The sequence below is a fragment of the Pollachius pollachius genome (assembly GCF_949987615.1).
Source record: "Pollachius pollachius genome assembly, chromosome: 17".
Classification (NCBI taxonomy): Eukaryota; Metazoa; Chordata; class Actinopteri; order Gadiformes; family Gadidae; genus Pollachius; species Pollachius pollachius.
In genome coordinates this window covers 16,734,779-16,745,198 of record NC_136950.1, presented here as the reverse complement: position 1 = coordinate 16,745,198, position 10,420 = coordinate 16,734,779, and the positions used below count along the sequence as shown (strand labels likewise).

At 50.5% G+C, this 10,420-nt stretch overlaps 1 protein-coding gene across 1 annotated transcript in view; it reads left to right on the top strand.

The window, feature by feature from the left end:
• Positions 1-10,420, top strand: part of sspo (SCO-spondin) — a gene marked incomplete at both ends in the record, with an annotated part of 103,204 nt that overhangs the window by 66,413 nt on the left and 26,371 nt on the right. The window contains 14 exons of the mRNA XM_079754639.1: positions 109-158; positions 538-708; positions 1,495-1,665; positions 2,059-2,138; positions 2,711-2,880; positions 3,183-3,229; positions 3,699-3,899; positions 4,597-4,767; positions 5,130-5,330; positions 7,687-7,786; positions 7,926-8,146; positions 8,807-8,959; positions 9,576-9,742; positions 10,237-10,382. Coding sequence (XP_079610765.1) covers positions 109-158; positions 538-708; positions 1,495-1,665; positions 2,059-2,138; positions 2,711-2,880; positions 3,183-3,229; positions 3,699-3,899; positions 4,597-4,767; positions 5,130-5,330; positions 7,687-7,786; positions 7,926-8,146; positions 8,807-8,959; positions 9,576-9,742; positions 10,237-10,382 — 2,049 coding nt within the window. The remainder of the gene's footprint in view (positions 1-108; positions 159-537; positions 709-1,494; positions 1,666-2,058; positions 2,139-2,710; positions 2,881-3,182; positions 3,230-3,698; positions 3,900-4,596; positions 4,768-5,129; positions 5,331-7,686; positions 7,787-7,925; positions 8,147-8,806; positions 8,960-9,575; positions 9,743-10,236; positions 10,383-10,420) is intronic.

The window sequence follows — 10,420 nt, the reverse complement described above, 5'->3', positions numbered from 1 at the left end:
GCAAATACGTGAAAATGCTAAAATTGAATTGGTAATGAAGTTATTCAACCTTCTTCTGGAGAGTTCATTATTGATTTGTGGAAACGTTGACCTCTCCCTCTCTCTCAGCACGTGTGAAGCAGGGAATCTGACCAACTGCACCCAGCTCAGCTGTGACGGTACGTGGGGGAGAGTCTAACTGATCTGCATCTCCAGACTCATCCCTGTATCACCGTATTCAGCTAACATTGGACATCATGCACTCATCACACTTATTATGTGTGTTTTATCATGTGTTCATGTTTGAAGGGCTTTTAGGCCTTTACCTAGTGGGTATTAATTCTGTCCCTCATTCTGTCATTCACTACCTTCACACACCAATCATTCATCACACACACATACACACAAACACACACACTCACTCACTCACTCACTCACTCACTCACTCTATCCCCATCTTTCCACTGTCATCTCTTCACCTACCATCTCTCTGTATCTGTCGGTCTCGCTCTCTCTCTCTCTCTCTCTCTCTCTCTCTCTCTCTCTCTCTCTCCCCAGTGGATGGCCAGTGGTCGCTGTGGACCCCCTGGGGTCAGTGTTCGGTGTCATGTGGGACAGGGCTCCAGTCCCGGTATCGCTTCTGCTCCGCCCCCCTGCGGTCAGGCAGCGGACTGCCCTGCCTTGGAGACCACCGCAAGGACCAGGCCTGCGTGGGCCCCCCCTGCGACCGTAAGTCTGGTGGTACGATCCGTACAGCGGACAGAGTCCTGCACAGCCTCGCATCGCGACTGCTTACTGCATAGCAACAACACCAAGTAGGGCTGCACGTTATTGGACAAAAATCGTGTTGCAATTTCTTTCAAATAACCCTTTCTCAAATCTCCCAATGATAAAGAGATTTTTGAGATGAGATGTATATTATTGTATAGCAATTGAGGAGATTTTGTAGCGGAGTGCCTCTGCATGGATCCGTTTGGAACCCATCTCGTACAGCCCTAACACTAAACACATGGATTCAATTAATCCTGGTTCAGGGTTAATCTAGGTTTAGTAAATCTAGGTTTAAACTGGTTTATAATTAATCAGAGATGCGTTGCACATCTTAGTTTTGACTCTGGATTAGTTAACCTAGTTTAAACAGATTAAAATAGGATTCGTTTGTGTTCAGTGTCTGCCATGATGGATTCCGGCGAAATGTGAACAAATTGCACAATATAATCCACAATTTTATATTGCGGTCTTTCTTTTTTTCTAGCCTCCGTCGTGAAAAAACAACGGTTCACGAGAGAGGGCTTGTGAATATATTTACGGGCTCACTTTTTGAATGAAGTTAAGCGTTATTTTACCTTAACTGTTACAGTTGACACTAAAACACTTGCGCTGGCCCTGAAGAGTTCCTGACCTTGAGAAACATGTTCCACAGCCCAACAGTGTCTCCTGTAACATGAGGAAGCACAACGCATGCTTGAGCGTTTTCCATTCCACCTCCTCAGTCAGTGTGTTGGTTTGCTCCAGGTGATGGCGGCTGGGGCCAGTGGAACAACTGGACGGACTGTACCAAGTCCTGCGGCGGGGGTGTCCAGAGCCGGAGGAGGGAGTGTGACAGTCCAGCTCCGGAGGGCGAGGGGGACTACTGCGAGGGCCTGGGCACTGAAGTCACGGCCTGTAGCACCCTCCACTGCCCAGGTGGGTAGCGGGTCAGACCTACTGAACACTCACCTGTTCACTGACATCCCTGTGTGTCCCAATCCCAGCACTCTAAATGTGTGTTCCTGTGTGTGTGTGTGTGTGTGTGTGTGTGTGTTCCTGTGTGTGTCTGTGTGTGCTTGGATTTCTGTGTGTGTGTGTGTCTATGTGTTCCTGTGTGTGTGTGTGTGTGTTCCTGTGTGTGTGTGTATCTATTCCTGTGTGTGTGGGTGTGTGTGTGTGTGTGTGTGTGTGTTTGTGTGTGTGTCTATGTGTTCCTGCGTGTGTGTGTATGTATGTGTTCCTGTGTGTGTGTGTGTCTATGTGTTCCTGTGTGTGTGTGTGTGTGTGTGTGTGTGTGTGTGTCTATGTGTTCCTGTGTGTGTGTGTCAGTGGCCCCGTGCTCCACCGTCCCAGGCACGGTGTTCAGCAGCTGTGGCCCTTCCTGTCCTCGCACCTGTGATGACGTGACCGTGAGTACCGCCGTGACAACCGTCTCTACCTCCCCCCCCCCTCCACCCCCACTGGGAGGAAACACCAGCAGGGTGTGAGCCGGTGGACAACTAGAGGCATCGCTCCCTCAGTAGCGTGAGGAGGGGTTTCAGGACGACGGTGCAGACCGCCGAGAGTCTGTTGCTGTTCCTCAGGCACGTCTGTCAGGCTAGATGCTAAGAGGATTAGCTCTCAGAATGCAACGGTTTGTGCTAACACCACCTCCCCATACGGGCCCATTAGTCACTGGCATGGTGCCAAAGCAAAACACCGGGACTTCTGATCCCAAACACTGACACGGCTACCACACACACGACGCCGGTGATGCCCTCGTTAGCAACTCACTGATGGGTGAGATGAGGATGATGTGTATGAAGACGTCGATGAAGAGGAGGATGATGAACAGGATGAGGATGATGATGAGGAAGAGGATGATGAGGGTGATGATGATGAGGATGAAGATGATGAGGATAAGGATGATGAGGAGGAGGATGATGATGATGATGAAAATGATGATGACGATGATGAAGACTGAGCTTCTCCCGCCCCGCAGCACTGTGATTGGAGCTGCGAGGCGGGCTGCTACTGCACGGAGGGGAAGGTCCTGTCGTCCAACGGGACGGTGTGCGTGGGGCGCGAGGCCTGTCCCTGCCTGGACCTGAGCACGGGGCAGCGCCTGGGGCCGGGGGCCACCAGCCTGGCCCCCGACGGCTGCAACAACTGGTCAGTCCCACAGACCCCCTCCCCCCACACACACACACACACACACACGTGAGTGACTGTGTGTAGTGTAACTTTATTTAAACAGGGACGATGTACAAAACAAAAACATAACCTTGTTTAGAGCAGGGAGAGATGCATTGTACCAGTTTTTAGCTAATTGCTATTTTCCACCTGTAGTCCCTGGGCAGGTGTGTGTCTGTGTGTGTCTGTGTGTGTCTGTGTGATCATGCTCCGAGTGCGGAGGACACAGAGGGAGGGGAGTGATTTGAAACAAGTGTACGTTTTTGACGCCTGTGTTTCAGCACCTGTGAAGGAGGAAGGCTGAACTGCCCCAGTGACCCCTGTCCAGGTAAGCCCGCCCCCTGACCCCCCATTGCACTGCAGCCACGTGGTCCCAGCACACCATGGGTTAGGGTTCACTCTCTGGGTGGACTTCACACTCCCTCTGCATGAGAGCTGCACCTCCCCACTGGTATCAGAAGAAACATGTGTTAACGGTGGGGGGAAGGAGATGTGCTGAGATATAACATCTGTTGTGCTCTGATTTTTAACGGTGAGGGGGAAGGAGATGTTATCAGATATAAAATCTGTTATTGATGAAGTGTTGAGCTCTTATGGTTAACCCCGGGGGGTATGGAGATGTTATCAGATGAAGTGTTGAGCTCTGATGGTTAACGGTGAGGGGGAAGGAGATGTTATCAGATAAAGTGTTGAGCTCTGATGGTTAACCGCGGAGGGTAAGGAGATGTTATCAGATGAAGTGTTGAGCTCTGATGGTTAACCCCGGAGGGTAAGGACATGTTGTCTCTCTGTCCCAGTGGCCGGGGACTGGTGCCAGTGGTCCCAGTGGACCCCCTGCTCCCGGACCTGTGGGGCGGAGTGGGTGTCCCGCTACAGGGCCTGCAGCTGTCCTGAGCCCAGGGAGGGGGGCGCCGGCTGCCCCGGAGAACAGGAGGTCCACAACGGGGTGGGGGTCCAGGTCCAGAGGCAGCCCTGCCCGGTGCTCTCCTTCTGCCCAGGTACTGCAGCACCCCCGCTCTGAGAGCAGACCTCTGCCTGACCGTCTAGCGTGGGCCTATCGCCCCCTTGTGGTCTACGTAGGAATGTATTGGAGGCTCAGGGAACAAAGAACCATTTAGTTATTTGTTTATTTAGCAGGGACAATGCACAGCTAAGTAGCAGTACCAGAGTTAGCTATAAGCAGATTTTCATCTGTAGTCCCTGGGAAGGAAACAGAGGATAACATCTCTGTCAAAAGGGAAGCCATAACCTGTTGATTTATGATTTTATATGTTTGAAAAATACCTATGGTTGTTTTTCCCGTGAGAGTCCTGTTGGTTTGTCTCCTACTCATGTGTCGAGCAACATGGAGAATGGTGAAGCGTGGGATGCAAAAAAAATGACTTACAACTTACTAATTTAACTACTTACACACTACTTACACAGCTAATTTCACAACAGCAGATAGCAGAGACTAGAGTGTCATGTTCCGCCTGAACCCTTTTCCAACTCTAACCAATCATTGTGTGTGTTTGTATGTGTGTCTGTGCGCGTGTGCGTGCGTGTCCGTGTGTGTTTGTGTGTGTGCGTCTGCGTGCGTGTATGCATGTGTGCGTGTGTCTGTGTGTGTGTGCATGTTTCTGCATGTGTGTGTGTATGCATGTATCTGCGTGTGTGTGTGTGTGTGTGTGTGTGTGTGTGTGTGTGTGTGTGTAGTCCACGGCTCCTGGGGCCCCTGGGGCCCCTGGTCTGAGTGCGACGCCTGTGACGGAGCCACCAGCCGGACCAGGGAGTGCAGCAGCCCCCCCGCCCGCTTCGGGGGGCTGCCCTGCCACGGTGTCGGCAGGCAGAGGCGCGGCTGCCATGACAACCACACCATCTGCTCAGGTAGGGCAGGACGGGACGGGGACATCACGGCTCACACTGCGGGGGGGGGGGGGGGGGGCGTGCAGTGTGTCCTCTTAAATACTTTACAAAATGGCCATTACCACAAGCTGCTTTTGAATAATTGGCAATAAGTGACCCAACGACGCACATCATGGACGGACGTCTCTACCGTTCCTATTTCATGACGTGATCAAGGACCACATGTGGGCCCCCCCATCCCCTCAGTACATGTGTGCTGTGGGTGAGTCTATGAAGCCCATTAGCAGACCCTAACATAAGACGATTCAACGGCACTAACCTAACATGTGGATTAACATTGGGTAGAAACCCCATGCCCTCTGACGGAGGTCTCTGTCCTGCAGACTGCGGCGGGGGTCAGGAGGACTGGCCCTGTGGTAAGCCCTGCCCGCGCTCCTGCTCCGATCTCCATGGCGACACGGAGTGCATGGACTCCCCCGCCTGCAGCCCCACCTGCGGTTGCCCCGGTGACCAGGTCCTGCAGGACGGCGTGTGCACCCCCAGGGAAGAATGCCGCTGCAAACACCACGACAGCACGTCTGCTGGTGAGAACACCCACCGGGCACACACACACACTCACTCACTCACTCACTCACTCACTCACTCATCCAATCACCCACTGACTCACTCGCTCACTCACTCTCTTGCTCAGGCACACACACACACGCACACATAAACACACACACACACAGACACAAACACACACACACACACACCAAGTTACACCATTAATCCACCTGATCTGGCCTAACTTCTGAATAACAATGACCTCCAACTTGTTAATTTACCGGATGGCAGTAAAGTATGTCAAACTATTTTGGACGTAACTTCTTAATTCATGACACTAGCTCCCTCCAGTGGGCTGTAAACCTTAAAGGCCGTGTTGCAGGGTTTATTTTCCAACGAATTTGTGTAATTTGCTTGTTGGTAATAAATATTTTAAACTGTTATTTATTGTATTTAATGTTGTTAGGTATCACAAAACGGAATGTAATACGAAAAAGTAGGTACTATTTTAGCGGTTAGCTATTGATTCTGATTTCCCCCAGAATGCATTGCATGATGTCACGTTGGGGAGACACCAAAGCCGTATTGAGACCCTTGAGAATAGATACTAGTAAGAGAGTGTTCAGCAGATTATACAGATACATAGATAAATACATAGATATTATCTAAAGTTAGTATATGCTACACGTGAACCTCCTAAAATGGCGCAATTCGATTGGTTCGCTATCTCGGAATATTGGGCAATATCCCATGATTGACATCTCAAACTCGATATTGTTTTCATCTCAAAATGTCCGCTAATAACAACAAATAAACCTTCGGTCTCGGGGGCTATTCCCCAATATTCACTTCGCCTTCGGCGAATAATTGTTGACTAATAGCCAGATAGATAGATAGCCTAGTCAAGTCTTTATTAATACCAAACTACACAAATCGTCGGGAATTCATTCAGGTGATTCGGCTGACACAGTATAGCCTACAAGACCACACACAACAAGGGAGACAACAAGTCTGACTGGACATACACAAAATACATCACATTAAAACTAGACACATGCGTTGATAGATAGACAGATAGAAAGATAATTAAATATGTTCTATTATTTGCCTTGCGGAGCCAGCCAATCCTGTGCGCGTATGCAAATTAGCCATGTGCACCTAACACATGAAATACGTAATTTTGAGAAGTCCTACTAAAAACGGATAGCAAGCGAAAGATAAACCAGACTGTATCAATCACACACTCTGGGTCCATTCTAACTTATGGTAAGAGGCTAGTCTTTAAATCTTTGCAGTTACTGAATGTTGATGATAAAACGGATTGTTTTGCATAAGATGAGTGTGTGCGACTGTGCGTGTGTCCTTTCGGCATACTGCATGGTTATGAAGGCCTTGTGGTTAGTTGTGGTCCTAGTGAAGCAGCCTAGCCTTGGAGATGGATAAGTTGGAGTGATTGTGTACGGGCGTGCGAGAGTGAGAGAGAGCACACCCGTCCCGCCGTGGTGATGTTTGGCTTGTTGTGGGCTGTCTGTTCGCATCCGCCGGGTTGGAAGGTGTGCTTTGTGTATGTGTTGTGTATGTGTATGTGTATGTGTATGTGTATGTGAGATTGATGGTTGAATAATGTCACACCATGATCGGTTATATTTGCAGGCACTCATTTGCAAGTGCACTGATTGCGTGTCCGATAGGCTAAGTTAGCCCATAGCTAGCATTATGCCTTCTATTTCTAGATCTTCTGACTAAGTTTACCGGTACTTACGACATAATCGCTGTCACTAGATATAAAGAAAAGGTTGACTTTCACTCGGTGCTATTCTTTGACAGTAAAAATAAAAAAAGTGTCGTTATTGTATGCACTGCTGTTCATTGACGAGCTCCAGCGCTCGTTGCTGCATTGCTAAATGATAGCAACTCTCTGCTCATTCTCCTCTGACCATGCATTTAATCTGCTTTGATCAGTTCTCGGCAATTCCTCATTCGCCCTCTCACGTCTGACAGGTTCGAAATTATACTGCTGTTGTCCATCATACATGTTATTTGTGGTTCTTGCCACCTCTTAGACGCCATAGTTCTAGTACTAGGCTGAGGCTACCTTCCACCACGTCTCCCCAACGTTACGTCAACGTCGAATGGCCTTAGAAAAAAACAGTTGCTGCCAAAAACGACAAAAACAGGACTTTAACACTATTTGAGACATTTTATGGAATGATACACATATTTTTAGTGCTTTATGTACCCATTAATTAAAACTTCCGTAGGCCTTTATGGCCAAACTGCATGTGGTTCCTTTTCTCTCTCTTACTCTTACTAACACTGTTGAATCCTGTCAATCAATACATTGCTGTTCCTTCTCCACCTTCAAGTCCCTCTCACTGGTTTGGTTTGTCACAGGCGGCAATGATGCCAGCAATGCATCATGGGTGTGGCCCGGGCCTTCTGATTGGCTGTACATCAAACCAGGGGAAACCATCACTAGCGACTGTAAAAACTGGTACGGATGAAGATTATGTTTATTTAAATATGTGACTTTATACCAACTTTGACAATCGAAAACAAGGACAAAATTCAGTGAAATGTCAAGTTTGTGTACGTATAGTACACGTGTTAAATATATTCAATCCACACCCCAGTTCCTGCGAGGCCGGGGTGCTTCAGTGTCAAACGGTGGAAGGCTGCCGTGTCGACGGAGGCTGGAGCCAATGGGCAGCCTGGACCGAGTGTTCGTTGCCGTGTGGAGGCGGGGCCAAGCTCAGGCACCGTCAGTGTGACAACCCGGGCCCTCAGAGCGGTGGGCGGGGCTGTGCGGGCGTGGCCGAGCAGCAGAAGGACTGCAACGCACAGAACTGCACAGGTACGGAGCAGCAGAAAGACTGCAACACACACACCTGCACAGGTACGGAGCAGCAGATAGACTGCGGCACACACACCTGTACAGGTACGGAGCAGCAGAAAGACTGCAACACACACACCTGCACAGGTACGGAGCAGCAGAAAGACTGCAACACACACACCTGCAATGGTACGGAGCAGCAGATAGACTGCAGCACACACACCTGCACAGGTACGGAGCAGCAGATAGACTGCAACACACACACCTGCACAGGTACGGAGCAGCAGATAGACTGCAGCACACACACCTGCACAGGTAAGGAACAGCAGGGCGAGTCGAAGCTTTCGTCATACCTGGTTATCTTCTGTGATGTTATTATAGATTTCACACCATGGTTATGCTCAAGCCCACATAAACAGCTCTGTGTGGTCTGGCTTTATATCATGTGGACAAAAAAGTTACTGCCAAAGTCTACTGAATGCTGCCTGACGACATATCTTCAGAAATTAAATGAACCTGTAAGACCTTTATACCTGCCGCTATGGATCCAAACCTCCATGTGTGAACTCATTACAAACCCCCAGTCCTAGACGTCCATGTCTCTGAGCACCATGTTGTCTGTGTTTAGACTCAGCCGGGGGGCTGGCTGGGCTCTGAGCACCATGTTGTCTGTGTTTGTAGACTCAGCGGGGGGCTGGTTGCCCTGGTCTCCGTGGGCCCCCTGCTCCGTCAGCTGTGGCGGAGGTGAGCAATACCGCACGCGGCGCTGTGCCTCGCCGCCCTGCAGCGGCCTCCACAGGCAGAGCAAGACCTGCAACACCCAGGTCTGCCTCGGTAAGGCCCTCCCCCTCCCTAGGTCTGCCTCGGTAAGCCCCTCCCCTTCTCCTGGTCTGATAGGCCGATCCTCCTTCCCAAGTTTGCCCTGGTAAGGTCATCCCCTTCTCCCGGTCTGATAGGACCCTCCCCCTATCCAGGTCTGACTCGGTAAGCCCCTCCCCATCTCCCGGTCTGATAGGCCCCTCCCCCTGTCCAGTTCTGCCTCGGTAAGCCCCTCCCCTTCTCCCGGTCTGATAGGCCCCTCCCCCTATCCAGGTCTGCCTCGGTAAGCCCCTCCCCTTCTCCCGGTCTGATAGGCCGATCGTCCTTCCCAAGTTTGCCTGGGTAAGGTCATCCCACTCCCCAGGTCTGCTTCAGTATTCCCCTCCATGATCCAGGTCTGCATATGTAAGCCCCTCCCCTACCAAGATCTTTCTCTGTTAGCCCCTCCCCTATCGAGGTCTCCCTTGATAAGCCCCTCCCCCTAGGTATCTACCAATTTATATTGAAACCATATGAATGTGTAAGAGCGATGGCTGAGCAAATACATAAAGGTTGAGCACACAGTAATGTCCTTTATCTGTGTGTGTGTGTGTGTGTGTGTGTGTGTGTGTCCGTGTGTGTGTGTCCTCAGAGGTGGGCTGCCCCCCGGGCCGGCTGTACCGGGAGTGCGAGCGGGGGGAGGACTGTCCCTTCAGCTGCTCCCAGGTGAGCGGGCGGGAGGGCTGCTACTCCGACGGCTGTGAGGAGGGCTGCCACTGCCCCCCCCACACCTACCAGCACCGCGGCCTCTGTCTGCAGGTCAGCTCACCCCCCCCATGCTGCTGCCTACAGTCTCTAGACATACAGAGACACACATGGTCACCCACCTGTTGAGAGAATGAGCCTGAAACGACGCAGAAGTCCTCTTCTTCAACCAGCGGACATTTTGAATATTGTCCTGAGTCTGTTTTCTAAAATTGATCAAATGTTCTCCAAGCTGTGTTACCGAGGGCTTGTTCTCTGTGTCTGTTGGACATGAGATGGTTATTTGTGTGTGTGTGTGTGTGTGTGTGTGTGTGTGTGTGTGTGTGTGTGTGTGTGTGTGTGTGTGTGTGTGTGTGTGTGTGTGTGTGTGTGTGTGTGTGTGTGTGTGTGTGTCAGACAAGTGATGGTTGTGTGTGTGTATGTGTGTGTATGTTAGACATGTGGTCGTTTTCGTTGTGTGTTAGACATGTAATGTTTTGTTTGTGTATTAAACATGTGATGTGTTGTGCGTGTGTAAAACGTGTGATTCTTTTGTGTGTGTGTGTCAGGAGTGCCCATGTCTGGTTGACACAGAGCTGCTCACCTCCATAGAGAGCGTTTCCGTGACGCCCGTCTCCTCTCTGCTCCTCCACAACGTCTCGGAGGGGGAGGAGCTCCCACCCGGCAGCACCCTGCAGCACGACTGCAGCTCCTGGTGAAGATCAGCATGATCAGCATCGTCTTCATCAGCAT